General features: G+C 35.3%; 1 protein-coding gene across 1 annotated transcript in view; it reads left to right on the forward strand.

Moving 5' to 3' along the window:
* The first annotated feature begins 354 nt into the window (after positions 1-354).
* PPP1R3A (protein phosphatase 1 regulatory subunit 3A) overlaps positions 355-21,596 on the forward strand; it is a 39,146-nt gene continuing 17,904 nt past the window's right edge. Inside the window, exon 1 of the mRNA XM_029955820.1 lies at positions 355-1,142. Coding sequence (XP_029811680.1) covers positions 355-1,142 — 788 coding nt within the window. The remainder of the gene's footprint in view (positions 1,143-21,596) is intronic.

Consider the following 21,596-nt stretch of genomic DNA (forward strand, 5'->3'; position numbering starts at 1 on the left):
TTTTATTTTTAAGATCAACTGATTAAGACAAGTTTTATTGTAAAGTTGCAAATTTTTTCAATCCAGTAAAAAAATGATTTAAAATATCTTTTTGGAACCCAGCTCATAAACGAATGCAACTTTAAGAACTAAGAGTTAAATCTGAAACATACTGGTCAGAGTAACATGGACACTATCATATTAAAGGCCTTTGGAGGCAAGCTAGCATAGTTTACACGCCATTGGACCTATTTATAGAGCTGACTCCTTTCTGCAATGTCAACTGTAACATTATACTTATTTTAAGCCTCAGTGTCTCAAATATCAGCCTCTACTAGTTGTACAGTTCCCTCTTATTTGATATCAGAGAGCCCAATGGATCCTTCTGAAGAACCTAGTCAGATTAGCAAAGATAACTTTTTAGAAGTTCCTAATTTATCTGATTCTCTTTCTGAAGATGAAGAAGTTAAAACTACTTTCAAACCTGCTTTCTCCCCTCAACCTAGTAGACGAGGTTCTGACTCTTCTGAAGATATGTACCTGGGCACTCCATCTTCAGGTACAAGAAGAGTTTCATTCGCTGACACCTTTGGATTCAATCTTGTGTCTGTCAAAGAATTTGATTGCTGGGATTTACCGAGTGTTTCGACCAGTTTTGACTTAACAAAGGACATTTTCCACACAGAAGAATATGTTTTATCTCCACTATTTGAGTTGCCTTCTTCAAAAGAAGATCTTATGCAGCAACTTCAAGTACAGAAAGCAATACTGGAGTCAACTGAGTACCCTCCTGGGTCTACAAGCATGAAGGGCATTATTCGAGTTTTGAATATTTCTTTTGAGAAGTTAGTATATGTGAGAATGTCCTTGGATGACTGGCAGACACATTATGACATTTTAGCAGAATATGTCCCAAATTCATGTGATGGTGAAACTGACCAGTTCTCCTTTAAGATTTTATTGGTTCCCCCTTATCAAAAAGATGGCAGTAAAGTTGAATTTTGTATACGTTATGAAACTTCTGTTGGTACATTTTGGTCAAATAATAATGGCACAAATTATATATTGATTTGTCAAAAGAAAGAACAAGAGCTGGAGCCTATAAAGCCACGGGAAGATGTTCCTAATAGACAAATAAAAGGCTGCTTAAAGGTAAAATCAAGGTAAGGATTCATTACTCTTCATAATTTTAAAGTATTTTATGTCATTCTTCATTTTATGTGTTGTAAGAAATAGCCATTCTGTTTGAAACTATACTGCTTATTATATATAAAACAATGGTGCTAGGCTTAACAAAGGTCAGTGCTATTATTTGAATATGTGTTATTTCTCCTCCAAATCCAAAGGAAAATATGGGTATAATGTAATAGATGGAAAAGTAGGGGAGCACAATGTGCATACTGCTTGCCTAATGACTTACAAGTTGTTAAGTTCAACCATGGAATATAGATTTTTAACATGTAAAACTTCATTTTGACATGTATAATATGTTTACTTTTAGTGGCTTTTAAGTGTCTATGCCATACTTCAAAACATTTCTGATTTACACAAACAGTGTTTCAATATGCTTTTAGTGCTCAGAAATTTGTAGGCTTCCCTCCAAATTTCTAATGACTGATTAAGTCACACAGGGGTGTTTGGAAGGATACATGTTAATTAATCATAACAGCAACGACTTTAATCACAAACTAAGAGAAAGACAAAAGTATATGAGTAATGTATGAATGACACATAAAAGTTTATAATTATAACCAAATATAACATTATAGAACACAAAGTAGCATAAGTTAGTACAAGCAAATGGAGAATTAAAAAAAATGACCCAAATAGAAATAAGGATATTCAGCCTTATAGATCAGAGATTTGGGATGTGACTCCTCATTAGTAACCCTGCTCTCCTGTTAATATGAAAAAATAAAGAAAACTGCATTCAGGTCTCTCTCTGCTGTCATAATTTCTATTACACTAGGTTAGTAGATAAAACGCCCAGTGGGGAATAGACCCCTTATGCCACTCAGAGTGTCTCAGTTGGAAAGTTGACATTGCTCCACAAGTCACAAGCAAATGTTTGATTGTCCTTTAGGTGGTCCATCCTAACTGTTACTATACCTGAAGATTCTCAGAACTGCACCAGAAATAGTGTAATGAAGAGGGAACTGTAGTAGGAATCAAGACACTGAGATTCTATGTGGAATTTAATAAAAATATAAGGAATGACCTTGAAAAAATTTTAACCTCTTTATGCTTTAATGCCTTGATTTATTATGTTACAGTAAATAATAACACTAAATGTATTAGTCTAACACACTGATGAGTTAATATTACATGGGTGGAAGCAATTCAATCATATAAAATAGTTCTATTTTCATTATCCTTTAAAGTCATTTGAAAGATTGGCTTACTCAACTTTGTGAATTTTGCCAACTTTCTTAGTCCAAATAAAACTTTCTCAGATTTTAACTGATGCTGTTAGAGAATAATATAGCAATAATCTCTACATGTGCTAAAATAATAACTTAGATGTTTATGAAATTACTTGGCAACATGTTAGCTATATAGACAAAATAAGTTCAACACTATTTAACAAAGTAATTTATATACATAAACATGCACATTGAATACAAAAGAGATCATCATCAGCAAATATCTGTTAAACATGCTGGAACTTGCTCTCTCTGTTAGAGAAATGCAAAATTTAGAAAGGTCAAAATCTTATTGTGCTAATAGAAATGCTAATAGAAGAAGTAGTGTTTAAATCCAAGGATTTTTCTCAAGTTTAAGATGCAGCTTTAAGAATATAAGCAAAACATACTGAACTATTTGATAGATAGAGAATTCCTTTGATACATCAACCTTGACTTGATACCAAGAACAAAAATGGGCAACTGATAGGTCTAATCTTCTACCACAGCCATGATATTATTGGAACTTCTCCTAGTCTAAGATATTTATAACTATATATATCCGTACACACATTTGTATTCAGAACGGTAATCATTGGATTCATAGCGGACACCATTCAAGTTTTAATATTGCTTTGGGGAAAAACCTGAGAAGAACTAAACCACAAAATGGTCTAAAGGCCTGTAAAGTTTCCTAATGAGTTATAAAAATGGAAAAAATCTCTCTCCTTCAAAACCACAAATACATTTTCTGCACTTCTATAACTTAAAAATGACCAACATAATTCAAACCACATTTTGAAAAAAGCATTTGCCTCTGGAGGAGCCCTTTTGTGCTGAGTTTCAGTCCAACATGAATTTTTACATCTGATTTATATACCACTCAAAATGGAGTGTATAAAGGAAATCCTGACAGATCCTTAGAACAGCATGTGCCGTAATAGAATATTTATACAGCTTTTCCATGATATAATTTATATGCAATGGGGTTTCAAATATTCCTAAAACTCACACAAGAGAGCATTATCAAATTTCTAAATGAATCTTGCAGTTGGATTTCATCGTGAAGAATTTAGTTAGGGGAAAAGAGCACACCTTATTAGTATTATTTTGCAAAACGTGTACTTGGCAAAATAAAACTGAACTGATACTTATTTGATAAAAAATTATAGCTTCTAAAATATCCTCCTCCCTTCAAACAGTTATAGAATCTAGATGGAGCTTTTTTTTTTTTCAGTGTTTCCACACTTCCTCCATAGCTTACTTTGCAGGTAACTTCTTCCATAGGATAAATACAGAAAAGAAATTTATGTGGATTTTTGCTCCATACATGCAAGCAATTAATAATAATGTGTCACATAACTAAGAGTTAAAGTGAAAGTACGCTGTCCTGATGCACATAGTAACATCTAACTTGAATTCTTTTTAAAACCAAAGTTAATTTCCTATCAGTGTCCTGGAGATTGATTGTATCTTCTGAAAGCGTCAATAATTCCTTCTAATAAATACAGAATGAACTCTGGGAACACATTTAGTGAGGTAGAATTTCTGTTATGTCAGTCACCCTAGGCACAATGCTTTTCCTATGGAGAATATTTTTTTTCAGGTCAGAGTCTGCAAATCTCTACACTGATGTGGTTGTCTGTTTCCTTTGATGCTTGTTAATCTATCCACTTTGACAGAAGAAAAATACCTAGAGGGAGAGGAAAGCAGAGTTTGTAACTTGCAGGCATGTGACTGAGAGTGACCCAAAGGTATTTAATTGCATGGAAATCCATGCATCATGAGATACTTGATAAGTGTCACCACATATATGGCACAGGTGTATGTGTTAGCAAACAAACTAAGCAGATTTCTGATATACATTCTTTGGGCTTTATTTCAAAACAAATGATCAAAAGAAATAAATGACATTGATATAAATTACATTAAATGTACAAGATAAATAAGCTAAAAATAGCATGCAGAAGCAGTTAAAATTATGGGCTTCGGAGTAAAACATGTCTGGCTTTGAGTCCAAGCTTTATCATTCTGGCTGTGTGACTTTGGGCAAGTTTGGTTTCTTTATCTGTTAATTGGGAATAACAACAGTACTATCTTATAGGGGTTGAGATTTCTGTGAAATAATACATATCAACTTCTGGCACAGTGTCTGGCACATAGTAAGTTATTGGTAAATGTTAAACGGTATAAAAAAAGACAAGGCTAACTTTAGCTTTAGGTGGATCTCAAAAACCCTAGAAAGGCTGAACCTGCCCAAAAGTCTTGATACCAAGACTTTCCTTTCAGGGTTCCTAAGTTTTCAGCTTTGAAGAGCCATTTCTTTGTCTGTTGCTGAATTTTAATCAATAAACAAAACTAATTAAATTGTAGATTTTCATGGGAAATATGTCACCTTATAGCTGAAACACCTTGAAACTGGGTATCTTAATGAGTATTAAAATTTCTACATTTACCAGATGAGAAAATGGAGAAACAGATGGGAAGGGGTAAAAAAAAAGGCATGAATTTTGGCACTGAGCTGACATGCATATTAATCTCACTAAAATATATACATAGTAGTTAGGTGACTGTGGACATATTACTTCTCAGCACCTCAATTTATTCATCTGTAAAATAGGGGTAATGATGCCTGATATTGTGATGACTCAATTACCATAAAATTAGATACTTTTAAGGCTTCTAGTAGAGTCCTGGGCATATACCTAGTGGGCACCAAAACCCAAGTATAATCGCCATCGTTATCAAATCTTGTTCAGCTAATTTCTGATTCTTGGACTTGCATTGTTTCTCTAAACCTTATAGTCTACCTTGTTCAGCTTCCAAAATTCATTCAACAAGTGATTATTAGAGACCTGTGTGTTGTTAGACACCAGTATCCATGAGTAACATGGCTGCAAACATGACTCTGAGATGAGGAGAGGCTCCAAGGAAAAGGCTGAGAGCAGAGAAAGAGAGAGCGAGGGAACATCAGCTATACAATAGAAGCTAGGGATAAAAAATAAAATAAGAACCATTTACATTATGTTTCATGTTTTCTAGAATATGTGATCTCTAACTGATCTTCTGCAAGGGCTAGGGGAGTGACCTTTTTTTCCCCCCACCAGCTGCTAAATATATGTTCCCAACAGTTGGGTACACAGACTGACTTCATCTGGTTTTGTATTTTATTAAGTGAAACCAATTTATTATTTTAAGTAAAGAAATGGCATGATATAGGTGTTGGATGGTATTTATAACTAGGCCAGGTGAATGCAAATAGATTCCTGAGAGATTTCAATGCCAAAGGAGAAAATTGATCAGTCTTCCATTTTTGTACTTGAGGAATAGAATAAGGCACATTCGAGAAGGAAAAAGAGAGCATAATTTCTAAAGCATGATTTTAAGATTACAGAGAATTTACCTTTCAGGGTGGTATAAAATTGTTAAAATGAGGCCAAGAAAAGCACTGGAAAATGGAGCATAAGATATGGTAATGTTGCATGTTCCAGTCAGGCCTATTGGATCGTGAGACTTCCTTAATTTACACTTACAGTATAATCTGGGATCCTGGAAATAGTCCAAAGAAGTGTAAATAGCCCCATGAGGCCTTTAGGACTTAATGTATTCCATAACTAACTTGTTGTGAGTCCGTACTAATTGTGGAAGCCAGGTCTGGCTAAAGGGTGGGGGCGCCTCTGGCAAGGCCATATGGAAACATAAAATGCAGCTGCACAGGACCTGTCAAGAGGACCGTTTAGAAGCTGCCAGTTGGTTGACAGCAAGGAGCCAAGTAGCTTAGTTTCCTTGGAGATCTACCAGGGCTTTGTGGCTTGTTGGTTTTATATAAACCCATAGCCTTAGAAGCCTAGACTCCTTGGAGTAGCTTTGTAACCTTTTTTTTTTTTTTTTTTTTTGAGAGAAGAACAACAAGAGGGTCTCATCATTCAAATGTTTCTCAAGCTCTGGTTGAAGGGAATTATCACGGATCCCATTTCTCACATGGACCCTCGGGATCTCCCACTCAAAGCCCATCTGCAAGCCTTTAGACATTTTTCTAAGGCTCCAAGCAGAAAATATAATTATGATTTGGGACACTTAGCGTTTCACTTCTTCCAATTTTGCTGTCTGTGGCTCTTGTCTCTAAGTTTTTACCCCTACACCCCATGGGAATAATACAGGGGACGTGACCTCAGGAACAGACATCGGAGGTGGGTGAGCCTGACTGCTTAGTGCCCTGGCAGACTTGAAAGGTCTTCTATGCTCTGACACTTCACTCTGAAACTATGCCTGAAATTTTTACACACACACACACACACACACACACACACACACACACACTTCCCTTCCTTAAATGTAGACACATCTAGGAGCAGGGACTATCTTTATCTTACACTTGATTAAAGTCAGTTGCACAAAGGGGCTTTAAGTTTGGATTGAGACAATGGAAATGGATAATTTTAGAGCAGAGAGCATTATGGGATACAGGTTTGAGTGCAGAGTTGTAGTAAAGGCCCCATAGAAGCATGAATACTCTGGGGGTCTGGACTGTGTAGGGGAAAAAGTGAATTCCATAAACAACGAGGCATAATGGAAACAGCATACCCTTTAATGTAGGGCAGATTTGAACTGTCAGTCTAATTATTAACTGTGCAAACTTGGATAAATTATATTTTGCATCCTTTTCACTAAGGCCCAAATAGGCGCTGTAAGAAACATCTGAGCTAGCATGTATAAACATCTGTCCCAGTTGCCGGTACTTCGTATGTACTCAAAATGGCACTGGTGATAAGCTTAACAAAAAAGTGGAATTCATTGATTTATTTTGAGAGAGACAGAGAGAGAGAGAGACTGGGGGACGGGTAACAGGGGGAGGCTAGAGGCTCTGAAGCTGGCTCCGTGCTGACAGCAGAGAGCTCAATGCAGGGCTCAAACTCCTAAACCCCAAGATCATGACCAGAGCTGCAGTGAACGCGTAATTGACTGACCCACCCGGGCACCCCAATAAATTCCAGTTTTCAAAATCTTGTATATGGCTAGTCCTACGCTCAAGATTAATGGAGGAATGCTTTTTTTCCTTATAATCATTTCTGGTCCCAGGTCCCAGGCTAATACAGAGAGTTTCAAAATTAGTTGTATTATAGATTCAGTAAGCTTTTGGGCACTAGTCAGAGACACTAACTGGTATTTATGCCACTGCTGATATGGGGAAAATTATTTCCAAATTCCAGCAATTTCTGGGTTACAAAAAAAGTTGGAACATTGCCTGTTCATAAGTTGAACATTACTTAAAACTACAACATGTCTCTTTTTAAGGTAGTTCTTAAAATAGTTTTTTTTGGACTAAAGTTAGCTGTACACCACTTCACCTTATCATCACTCTATACCTATGAATAGAAGATGAAATTGAATTCTATGTAATTCTTTTCCTCTCAGAAAATATAGTATACACCATTGCATTTTAGTCATTTCTCTGTTTTAAAGCATTCTCTGTACCCTACCACTATATAAAAAAGAAAAACCTCCTTAGGACATATGTCTCAAGTCTTTTCAGGTTTTTATTCTGTGTCTCTAATAGTGTTACTTGAGTAAATGCCATGGTAGCATTATTATCTATTATATAAGTAATAACCAGTTTTGAAGGCTTAATCATTTTTAAAGATTAAGATTTTAAAGATTTTATGACAAAATAGAAATTGCTAAATTGGAATATTCCATGGCATTGTTTAGTGACAGACAACAATTGTACATTAAACAAAACTCTCTCAGGAAATTTTGCTACTCCCTCACTTCCTCAAGTCGGGGGGGGGGTCTGAAAATGGTCTGTGTTGTCCCCAGGTACCATTCGAGTCACAAATAGAAATGGGATTCTACTATCATAAGACAATGGCTGTCCTCTGTGTGGTTGTGGGTTTGAATTTTATTTACCCCTCTTGAAATTTTGCGGTAGTAAAAAAGACAAAGTACCCTCCTCACTTCAGATATGTAAAGCATGCCAAACAGTAGGTCCTTTTCTTAATTAGGGGAAGCAGATTTTATAGCCCATTTAACATTGATGGTATTTTGATTTGTTCTATAGATTTAAGCTATGATACAAATCAAATAGACTCTAACTTTCTAAGTAAAACCCCAAGCTTATTTTGATTCTTAAAAACTACTGTGGATGTCTGTGCACAATTACAAATCACATAGAAACGTGTAGGTAAATTTGAGCCTCATAAGCCATATATGAAATGAAGTTGGGAAAAATACTCATATTTTACTAATATCTCCCTTTGAGGATTAATATTATAGCTTGTTACCTTAAACCTTTTGGGTATTTACCAATAGAAACATGGAACAGATTTTAAAAATCACACTCAGGTGCATTAGAAAATATAATCTTCACATATCTTCTAAGTAGGTATATAAGTCTATTGTGTTTGATATAAATAAAGTTATAATCATTGTTTTGATGTTAATACAACACTTGATTTATGCATAATTTTCAATAAGTCATATTGTTGTAGAAAAGACCATTTAATTCTTTTTGCTTTCAGGCAGAATTATTCCAAAAACTACTCAAGCCAAACAGTTATATATTCTCTTCTTCATCATCTACAGGGAAGATTGGGTTCTTCAATAATGTATTCTATCAGGAGTTCTATGTCTTTTATGAAGCCATGAATATTGTGCTATGTCTTTAATCTTGTCATTTGTTTCCTCTGATTCTCACTGAAGTAAATGTTGGAGTCTCTATCCTTATAAAAATTAAGCAGAATTATATTGTTTCTGTGAATGATTTCTATTTTCGATGCACAATAACCTAATAACTTTAGATTATTACCTGGCAGGATTAACTAGTAAACTAATAAACTAGTTTGTAGTATTTTAGTGCAAAAGTCAGAGAAGGAAAAGCTCAGCAGCAGCTAGATTTTCTGAAGGAGTGAGTAGGGTCACTGCTCCGAGGGCTGCAGTGTAGGCGCTAGCATTTCAGGTGCTGCAGGGAACAGAAGGCGGGCAAAAGCTCTCCCAATCCTGCCATCGTTAGCTTTGAGTTCTGAGTCCGGAAGGGATTATTATTATTATTACTGTACTTCCTATGGGAGTCAGAGAAGGGAAAGATACTTAGTTTTACAAAATTAGGAGGTTAGAAGTATTTCAGAAGATTACTCAGTTTATTTCTCAATTCTACCTAAACAGATGGCAGTTAGAATCTTAGACAAATAATAATTTAGGATAGTTATGTACACTAGATATCTAGTATTTTAACAAAATTTCACTCAAGAATATAACTGTATAAGACACTGAAAAGAAATTTTGAATAGGTTTAAAAAATCAAATGTAATCTAGGCCAGCTGAAAGTTAAATTGGTTTTAAGTGTATCCTTTTGTAGAAAGGTTAATTCAGTGTCTGCAAGCCAAATTCATCTGAATATATGTTAAATTTCTTGACTGTGTGTGTGTGTGTACAATTTTAACTTAAAGCTATTTGCTTTAATCAATATGTGCGGAGGACTGGGAAAGGCAATCCAGTTCACAATTTATTTAGTAAATTGAACATAGGAAGCAGTGTAAGTAATACTGTCCATCTATATTCCAATTATTCTTGATGCAATGCTTTTTTTATGGAAAAAATATATACACATCTGTTTTTATGGGCTTTTTACTTAAACTTTATCTTGTTTGTGTGTATATATATATGGGTGTAATACATACAATAAAGACATTCTTCAGATAGCTCATATGCTTTCTAATAGTGTATACTTTCTGTATTAATATTTAAAGGTAACTTTGGCAAACAAAGTTAAGTTTTTAGACAAGGCTCATTATATGGACATTCAAGGCATTTGTTTACCATTCTCATTAAACTCATGCAGTTCAATAGGATCCTTTTTGCCCTTATATTGCTTTTTAATTTTAAGAGAGAGAAAAAGAAAGGGAGCAAGAGACAGAGAAAGGGAGAGAGGGGCGGGAGGGAGAGAGGTGGGGAAAGAGGGGGAGAGAGGGGCAGAAGGGGGGGAGAGGGGGGAGATATAGATACATATAGAGAGAGAATCCCAAGACTTGGCACCAGATTTCATGAATGGTAAGAGCATTACCTAAGACGACGGAGCCACCCAGGTGCCCCTTGCCCTTAGATTTGTTATTCTTCCCTTATGACAACACTTGTGGCCATATTTTTCCACGGAGTAGTTTCTTCTAGAGTACAAAATAAAACAGCTTTCCTTAAATGAAAGGGTTGCTGTTTACCATGTTAGCATCTGATGCAATTTATTTAGAGGCAGTGAAATTAACATTTAACACAAGACTTACTTCTTTTCGGATATTTGTATGTCCGGAAAGAAGAGGACGTCTGTCATAGGACCCTTTGTATCTGTTTAGTCAGAATGTTTACAAACATGGCATTTACAGTGGTGGCTTTTTCCTGCACTTTAAAAAAATCTTATCTGTGTGTCATCTTCCCAGATGGACTGCAAGTTCCTTGAGGCCAGGAATAATGAGTTGGTTTGTCTAAGCATTATTCCCCACTGTAACTAATAAAAGTATTTGCATATAAAAAGCTCTTAAAAATATCTATTAAAGGCAACTGGTTTTCTCTTTGATAACCCTAAGGCCTACTAAAATCCAAAAGCACCTTCTGAATAATTGAAGAATGAATTATGCTTGTTATGGTTTAATCATGACTGCTTTGATTGTTTTCACAATCTTTAAAAATCAGATGCCTTCTGGACCTCTCCATCTGGACATCCAGGTGGCAAATTAGTTCCTTAATGTCTCACACCAGAGTACATTTCCCCTCAAATCCTAACTCTTACTTTATTCCTTATTTTGTTTAAAATCATAGACAACAGGGTCACCTGGGTGGCTCAGTCACTTAAGCATCCAACTTTGGCTCAGGTCATGATCTCATGATCTGTGGGTTCGAGCCCCGTGTTAGACTCTGTGCTGACAGCCTGGAGCCTGCTGCGGATTCTGTTTCTCCTTCTCTCTGCCCCTCCCCTGCTTGCACTCTGTCTGTCTGTCTCTCTCTTTATCTCTCTCTCAAAAATAAACATTAGAAAAAAATTTTTAAATCATAGACAACAACCCTGCCACGCAAATAAAAAACTTCAACTTAATAACTGATTTCTCTTTTGCTTGTTCATGTTGATTCTATACCCATATTATATATGGCCATGAGATAATGATTGTTCCTTGGCTAAAAAAATAAAAATTAGTTTAAAAATTAAGAATAGAATGTATAAAAACTATAAATACATATTATAAAGCCAGCAGATAAAAAGGAATTGTCTCTGCAATAACCACCTATTTGTTGTCTAAGTGGACTCAAAAGTAAATATAGAAATGAACACTTTAGCCATTAGAACATCTAACAGACAGTCTAAATTTAGATGTACTTTCAGTAGTCAAGTTATCAACAAAATCTCAGATTGAGAAATAAATTAATATAGCCTTCTCTGGGATACTCTCATGATTGTCTTTCTGTCTATCCTAAGTCTTCCAAAGACCTGCTTCATGGAATTACCATAATATTACTTTGAAGTAATGTCAAATAATCTTAACACCTCAAATAAAATAAATATTCATTGGTTAGCCTTTGGCTTTCTTCATACTACAGCCCAGACCAGTGGGACCAGAGCCAGAAAGATCTAAAGGCTGAGCAATGAAAGACCACAGGCGGATATTTTATGTCTACTGATCAGAACTGAGTCATTCATTCTTTCTTCTTGCCAGGGCTAGGATGTGGGCCAATATTCAGTTTAGTGCTACTGCTGTTCTTATGGTGCTCCCCGAGTCTGACACCTAGGGGTTCTGGGCCTCTCTACTGTCCCGTTTGCTTTTCTTTATTTCAGTGTCTTCCCTTGACTGGGTCTTTTGCCTCTACTAAATGCCTCCTGTGTACCTAAACCTAAACTGTATTAAGTTGTATGGTACTATCAGCTGTCTTGGGATGGCAGTCTTGGTCTTCCCCTACACAAAACCAAAAAAACAAAATTATTTAAGGGGATTAATGCAATGCATTTAAATGTTTAACTTAAAACCTATAAAGGTAGTGTGATGGATTTGCTACACTCTATTTAATACTATTTATAATTTTTTGGGTATAATTGTATATTTTAAAAAAGTTATAGGAAGAATATGAAGACTTCCCATACTCCTGTATACAAATGTTTTAAAATTATATATCAGAGGGGTCCAGTTGCATTGATTCTTATAGGCAAGAACTTAAACTTATGAAAACTTTAAACAATGGAAATTTTCTAGTTTATAGCTAATTGCTGATTTTACAGAACACCCATTGAAAATACTTTCTGGGGGCGCCTGGGTGGCTCAGTCGGTTAAGCATCTGACTGCAGCCCAGGCCACAATCCTGCTTTTCCTGGGTTTGAGCCCTGCGTCAGGCTCTGTGCTGACAGCTCAGAGCCTGGAGCCTGCTTCCAATTCTGTGTCTCTCCCTCTCTCTCCCTCTCTCTCCCTCTCTCTCCCTCTCTGTGCCTTCCCTGCTCATGCTCTGTCTCTCAAAAATAAATAAACATTAAAAAAATACTTTCTGAAAATGTTAACAAGCTCAAACTGAAATAGTACTGGCACCAGACAGTATACTGTTTTAATTTTTAAATTTTTTAAAACTTTAGAAGTTATATTATTTTTATGAAAATAAGATTTGTGAAACAAACATATTTTAGGAAACTAGCATAAATAATTATATATTTTTGTGGCACAAATACTAATATCTTCCCCCTATATTGACGCAGCTATTAATTCTTACATCATTACCCTCAACTGAAGCCTCCTAGTTTTCACTAAGAGTTTCACTATAATTTTCCTAATTTGATAAAGAAATCTATATGTAAAACCTAAAGTCTTGACCCAAAGAAAAATGTATTATCGAGGGAGATAATGCATGGCATTTGTAAACAGTTATTTTTATGTCCTAAGAAGTTTTTAAATGAAGTTAGCTGGAAATTAAAGTTCTATCATTTAAATATGTTTTGCAATTAACTTTTTAAAAACATTTTTAATGTGTTTTATTTATTTTTGAGACACACACACACACACACACACACAGAGTGTGAGCAGGGGAGGGTCAGAGAGTGAGGGAGACAAAGAATCTGAAGCAGGCTCCAGGCTCTGAACTAGCTGTTAGCACAGAGCCCAACGTAAGGCTTGAACCCACGAACCATGAAATGATGACCTGAGCTGAAGCCAGACGCTTAACCAACTGAGCCACCCAGGTGCCCCTGATATTAATTTTTTAAAAAATGTTTATTTATTTTGAGAGAGAAAGAATCTCAAGTAGGCTCCATGCTCAGCAAGGACCCCAACATGGGATTTGATCTTATAACCGCAAGATCACAACCCAAGTCATTATCAACAGTCTGATGATTGACAGAGCCACCCAGGTGTTCCCAATTAACTTTCAATATACAGGTGGAGATAGGTTCCCATTGAAAATGTCATTTGTGAGACAGAATTAAATATTTCCTGGGTAAGGCTTAGCTGTGGAGAAATTTGGGGGGTTATTTTTTAGTACACTAGAATATAATGGTCTGTGATTAATTGTAACCTCTAAAGAAATTAATTTTTTGAAACTCCTTTTCAAAATTATGTTGGCACGATTATAAATGTCAGTTGTGTGCATTTGTGTGTGTGTGTGTGTGTGTGTTTCTCTAATTCCTAGGGAATTCCTTGACCAGTTATGGTAATTTTGGATGAAATTCCTTTCATTCTTCTAATTTTGTACCTAAGAATCTGTAACATTAATTAGAACTTGGCTACAAAACTAGGCAGGACATTCATATCATGTATGGACTATGTTGTATTGATACCTTTAATTCTATGATATTTACAACTTTAATACTTTACGTTTTTCTTTCATTCAGAAATTTTTAATTATATAAGCTTAAAGAATACATGTTTTAAATTTATCTCATTTCTTAAGTGATATAAAGTCATCTCCCATTAAATCACTCCTATACATTGTAGTAAGCAATACCACCTCATTTCACATAAGAAATTTAGGCAAAAGAGATATATTTGATCAAGTCCAGAAGATATTTAAGGGAGGGAACTGGGTTTGTGATTTAAGCTCTCTAATCTCCTATGGCTCTGAACCAAAATGTCTCAAGAAGTCACTTATTCATAAAGAAATAATAGAGTTCTTATTTTATGTCAAATGTCAAACGCTTCTAGGTAGTTTCTATCTTCAAGCATGGAGTTAGTTAAGGGATAATATTTATATATGAAAAGTTAGCCATCAACAAAGTTGTGCCAAATGGAATCATGTACTCAGAGAAAATCATAGCAGATGCAGAGCACTAGGCAGACACTGGAGAAAGGACTGGACCTGCAGGCCGCCTTCCTTAGGAAGAGCATCTTAGAGGAATTGAGCTGGACCTTGACATGATAAACCTGAGAGAAGAAGCAGGAGAGCACTTACAGAGAGTAAAAAGACAGTGCCAAGGACAACTTGGGGATTTTTTTTGGTCAGTCAGACTGCCTAGAATGGACAGGTTTGTCAAGCTTGAAAAACAAAATTGAAAAAGCATTGTGCCCTCTTCCTAGGCTGAAAATCTGAATTTTAGTCTCCCTGTTCAAGGATAAAGTCGTATTTCAGTTGTATTAATTCAGAAAGTATTTTTAAATGAAAAGTATGAACTGGGTTGCTAACTGTAAGAAACGATATTGATGTAATTATAAGTGTTGAGATAATTTCTCTAATGTTTTTCTCCTAACATGCTTTCTGCCAATCTGTCTTATGGAAGACCACTTACTGCCTTGAAAAACTGCTGTGGCATTTATGAACACCGGCACACTTCTGCTTGTGTTTTGAGTGTCTCATGGTTTAAAATCTTTTTCATGTTTTTAATCATTTTTTTTACTGCCTCTGTATGTTGGAATGGTTAAATATAGGTTTTACTCCTTTCTCATTACCAATATTAGTTATTACTTCATTTTGCTACCAGTCATCCTTAATATAAAAAGCAGATATGTATGATGGCACATGTTTTTAAATATTTCTAAACCTATTTCATGGGTGAGTTATCTTACTCTTCTGGTCATGACTGAGGAAAATTTCTTTTTGTAATTAGTTGATCCAAATTCTTCCTTTAAAATCTAAGAGTTATGTTTTAACTTAGTGAGAAAGATTATTCCACGCATTTCAGTGTTTATCCTCATGGTTGGGCATATGGAAATTACCCTAGTATGGCTCCTTCTATAATACCAGTGATCTTAAGTTTGAGAGAGTATGGGTCTTGGTTAACTTGAAAGAAGAAAATCAGAATATCAGAAGCAAAGGTCTCACTGTGCTCTTCAGCTTGTGCATGGATAAAAAACAAAAAAAACAAAAAAGACTAGTGACTGGAGAAATAAATCAGGGGTCTTCATACATTCAACAAGTGTTATTGAGCACACACTATACGTGCCAGGTACTGTTCTAAACAGTGAAGATACGTTAGTGAAAAAGACAGTCTCTTTCCTTGGTTAGCTTACATTCTACTGGAGGGAAAACTAATAAGTAATTAACATAACAAGTAAGTTATGTTAGAAGACAGCAGACGCAGCTGAGAATATAAAAAGCAGCATAAGAAGAATGAGTAAAGATGGCACATCCCTGAGGAAATGACACTCACCAGAGACTTAAAGAGAGTTAGTCATGAAGAATCTGGGGGAACCGAGTTGCGTGCTGAACAAAGCAGCTAGGGCAATATTTGGAGCAATTTCAAGTGGTGGACCTTTCCCTTCTGTCTCCTTCTGTCTCCTATGGACTCTTGGGCATATTTTCCACTGGACCAGTTACTTCCTGCCCACAGGGTCTCTGAGAGAAACGGAAGAGTGCAGTAGAGAAAACAGTTTCTCTTTGACAGCCTACCTTTCTAGGATCCCATTTCTCCTTTCCTTGGCTGCTTTCTGCTGTGCAGATTCTCATATCCTGTCTTTTGAAGGTCCATCTTTTCCATGACAGACTGAGTTGCAACTTTGTTTCAGTGAAGACTGAGTTGTGTTACAGGGAATCTAAACAAAGAAGAAATACAACAGTTGAGTTATTTGAATTAAAAGACACTAAATATTGTACTTATTATTTTTATTTTCACATATTTGATTATCCTGACCAGAAACCACTACTATCGTACATACATAGTATGTACAAACTTGCATAAGTTTATGTAAAATTAGACATGTGAAAAGAATGTTTTCATAAAATCAATACCATATACATACAAACAAAGCAAACCATTGTAAAATGCTGATTTTCAAAGACAAAGTATAATTTTGTAAGTGCCTTCACTTATGTACTTTATCAGGAAAAAAAAAAGACCAAAACATATTTGGTTGTGGTATTTTTACATGGAACATGATCTTACATATGATAAATTCCAAAAACATGAAGCTATTAGCATTATCTGCTAACTTGCCTTTGAACTATTAAATTGCAAGTTCTGCCTTTTTCAATACTGTCATCTCATTTCCATTATTTTTACCTCAAGACCTCGTTTCTTTTATAGAATCTAATCTAAAACACTTTATGAACTTGAACTTGCAATGATTATTTGGACAATTTGCCACACAGTACAACTGGAAAACATTTAACTAGTCTGGGTCTAAATTTTTACAAATACTATCCGTTTTATAATAGCGGTATGGTTTTTAGTATAGACATGATGGAAGTTTCTTACCCTAAACAGCATATAGTTGTTTTTTCAGTTAAAAATATAAATTTAAATTCACTGAAGTATGGATGGGCAATTCCCACGATGAATGAAATTAATTGTTTTATATAGACATAACAATAGCAGAAGTAAAATCTGTGTAAAATTTAGATTAATGCTAGCATATTTTATTATATATTCCCTCTCCTCTTCCCACCCCATGAAAACTCAAAGTATTTTTACTGAAGGAATTAATTTCACACTAACCATACCTTCATGGAGTAGCCAGTGTAGAATAGTAGCATGAACCAGGATTTCTCAAGTGTGACTGCACATAGGACAGGGGACAAAAAAAGGAACCGACTTGCAAACCCCCGCCATGAAGACGAATTGCACTGGTCTGGAGGAGGGCTCAGACAGAGGTATTTTTAAAAACTTCCCCAGGTGATTCTGATGTGCCCCAGGATTAGGAATAGCTGGTACAAGCTGCAGACACAAACACAGGTGTTCTGAATTAAGTTTTTTTAAAAACTTGGAAATCATTTAGTCTCAGTATCCACCAATAGAGTTTAAACAAAGAAAGCAAATATAAACGAAGTAACACTTTTATAGGTACGGCAAGTGAAATAGTAGCAATGTTAAGGATAAAGTTAATTGCCACTTAGAGTGAAGTAAATTTCAGAAGTTTTCTTTTAAAAGAGTGTGTCTCTTTTGAAAATTGTGTATTTTATAAATCAGAAAATCAAGCCTTTAAATATTATCTGTAATCAGATTGCAGGATCTCCATTTCCGCCAGTCTGGTCTCTTTTTGCAAGCTCATATATCTACATAGCCAGCTCCCTCCCTTCCTTTAGTTTGGGTTAGTGCTCCCAGTATTTATTTTTTTTTCTGTAGGACCCTAGGCTTCCCCAGTTGTGAATGGTACAATTATGATTTTTAAACTGCTGCTTTATTCATCTTTCTTTAGACTGTAAACTGTATGAAGGCAGAGTTTGTTTAATCTTGGCTTGTGCTTGTGGTTTAACTTCGAGTATAATATCTAGCAAATATTAAATATCTGTTGCATGAAAACACACTGAGTTTTGTCTGACATTCTGAATTAGCATGATGCCCGATAGACGGACCGAGTCCTTCAAGCCCACATGATAGAACTATTTTTCAGAGTGTTACCTGCAGAATCTTCTTCTGCCTTGTTAAAAAGTCTGGCCAAGATACCATCTTCGGCAATGTGGCTGCATCTCGGCAATATCTGGCTCTTGTACCTGACTCTTTTAGCAATCCCAGTCCGTGGCCCAGCTTCTTTAGTCACCTGCTCCGTGCCTTTTAACTCATATCAGGTTCTCAACTAGTCCTTCCCAAGCACCATATTGCTCTTGTACTAATTTCTTATTGAGCCCTTCTCACTTCATCTTCTTAGGATTTCCTAGTAATAAACTTCCCTCTATTACATCAGGGATCTTTCCACCGGGAGAGTCATCTTGGCACTGATGCTCTCTTCCATGCTTACTCTATTTCTTCCAATGGTAGGCTCTAGAGAAACTAACATAGGGTTTGTACTGGGAGCTTCCTAAATCAGTTGGACTTCTTTCCTTGAATCTACATATTCATTTGCATCATTTCTGTATCTCTTTACATTTACTTCAGTCGAGAACCTAGGTAGAACCAAGACTGTTGGATGTTTTCTGGCATTTGGTATTGAAATTAATATTAGTTAGAATGTTAAGTATAATTAGCTGCTTGTGATAACTATAGTAATAAAGATTATTTATATTAAAAATAGTATTTTCTCCTAAGGAGATTTAATCAAATAAAGTTTATATAGAAACTCTCCAAGGTAGCAAAGACTTTAGGGCTAGTAAATAATTATAGCCCTATATTGATCTCTTGGCCATCATCCAAATTAAAAACTTTTGTACTTCAAAAGACACAGTCAAGAAAGTGAAAAGACAATCCACGTAACAGGAGAAAATATAAACCATATATATAGTAAGTGACTGACATGCAGAAAAATTCTTACAACTCAATAATAAAAAGACAACTCAATTTTAAAATAAGCTAAGGGGTGCCTTGGTGGTTCAGTCAATTGAGAGACCAACTCTTGGTCTCAGCTCAGGTCATGACATCATGGTTTGTGAGATAGAACCCTATTTTACAGAGCCTCCTTGGAATTCTCTCTCTCGCTCTTGCGCTCCCTCTGCCCCTCCCTCATTTCCATGCTCTCTCTCCCAAAGTAAATAAATACACTTTAGAAATAAAATAAAATAAAATAAAATAAAATAAGCATTTGAGTAGATATTTCTCCAAAGAAGCTATTTTAATGATGAATAAACACATAAAACAGTACTCAACATAATTAGTCATTAGGGACATGCAAATCAAAACCACAGTGAGATATTGCTTCACACCCACTAGAATGATTATGATTGATAAGAGAAAATAACAAGTGTTGGCAAGGACAGAGAGAGATTAAATCTTTCATATACTAATGGTGGAATTAATAAAATGGAACAGCCACTTTTATGGAAAATAGTATTACAGTTTCTCAATATGTGAAATATGGAATTACCATAAATTCAGCAATTTCACACCTAGGTTTCTTCCCAAAAGAAATGAAAACATATGCCCATGCAAATATGTAAATTTTCATAGAAGTACTATCCACAGAAGTCAAAAGGTGGAACAACCCAAATGCTCAACAACTGGAGAATGGACAAAGTGTAGTGTGTCTATATAATGGAATACTATTAAACAATAAAAAGAAAGGAAGAACTGATATAGGCTAGAACACAGATGAGCCTCAAAACATGATGCTCTGCGAAAGAAGCCAGACATGAAAGAACACATACTGCATAAATGCATTTGTATGAAATGCCCAGATTAGGCAAATATATAGAGACAGGAAGATTCACACTTCCAGGGCTGTGGATGGGGAATGAAGAGTGATTCTTGGGGACATGAAGTTTCCCTTTAGGGTGCCGCAAATGTTTTAAGATTAGGTTTTGGTGATGGCACAACTCTGAAAATGTACTAAATCTACTAAAATTACTGAATTGTACACTTAAAATGGGTGAATTTATATATACATTATACCTCAATAAAGCTGTTAGCTTAAAAAAATACTAATTTTATATGGAAATACAAATTTCACGATAAATAGACTTCTGTAGACTCACTGCAGAGCGTAGGGCTTATGGAATTTAGAAATAGTCTGTTTCTCCTGAAATTTAGTAGAGAAGGTATTGTATTTTAGACAAGGCTAGAGTAATAAAGTGCAAGAAAATGAATATGGGTAGTATATAAAGTCCCACATGAAAAGGTTTATTATATTTTCTCCACATTATATGTGGATAAGTTTCAAAAAATATTTGAATATCTCCCCATGAATTCTGTAGCGAATTCTGCTGTAGGAATAAAGAATATGTTTTATCCCATCTTTAAGGTATATTAATTCAAAGACAAAAACAGAACAACTTTCACTCTAAAATATTTTTTTCTTATTGTTTCAATAGGAAACATGGATATTAACTTCATCTTTTTGCAGTGTGCAAAATGCCAGACATTAAGTAGTTTAAATTCATTTCTTCATTTAATGTATTACATTGGTATGAATACTTACTCTTCTTACTTGGTTTAATTAAACTTTTTTTCCTGTGTCTTCTCTCTTGGGCTGTTCTCGGCTTTTTCTCTTTCCCCTCCCACCTTCAGGAAAAATGATACTATTCATGTTTTAGAGTCTCATTTTTTAAAAACAACTACTTTGTTCATGTTGTCCTGCCTTTAGCCAAAAACCAGTTTGACACTAAAGAAATATATCAAATCAAATTTTATGCTGAATTTTTACTGCTTTCTTGAAAATGTTCAAGGGATTTGTATATGTAAACCTGCATTAAATCCAAGAAACATAGACCGAAGGAGAGGAGGTCACTGAAAGTGAAGTGGTAGATTCCACAGGAGTACAGAATTTTTTGTGAAGAAATCTACAACAGAAGATGGAAGAAAGAAAGTAGTTCACAAAAGGTGTAGGTGAAGGGTGGCAAAGAAAACATGTAATGCAAAATGTGGACATTTGTGAGGGATGCTTCAGTGCATTGCATTAATACTTTGCATATTAAGAAGTCACGAGTCTTTGCGTTAATGAATCCCTAACTAGTCTCTGACACAATAGACTGAACCGTCCCTAGAGGAGTCATTATGGCCTATCATGTCAATGAGCCGCATATTAATGACTCTCTTACATGCTCATCAACAGGTAGCCTAATAGGCTCCCATTGAGTTCTTTTTCATTTGCTTTTTAAATGTATCCTCTCCTCCCTTCCTTTTGTAATACTATTGTGAAGAATTGACAAAAAGGTGCATTAAGATAATTTTAATGTGTGACGTAAGTTCACAAAAGCATTAAATTTAGAAATAATGCTTTAAGCCTTACTCAGTCTGCCTAGAAAACTTTTCAAATGCAGCTAAATACAAATCCAGTTGGATAATAGGGTTCTTATTTGGATTTTAACATAAACCATCCAACCCAATTTACCGTATTTCTCTTTTCCCTGATATATCAATTTATGCTACGATTAACATTAAGTAGAAGAGCTAGTTTGGAAATA

The sequence above is a fragment of the Suricata suricatta genome, chromosome 2 (assembly GCF_006229205.1).
Source record: "Suricata suricatta isolate VVHF042 chromosome 2, meerkat_22Aug2017_6uvM2_HiC, whole genome shotgun sequence".
Lineage (NCBI taxonomy): Eukaryota > Metazoa > Chordata > Mammalia > Carnivora > Herpestidae > Suricata > Suricata suricatta.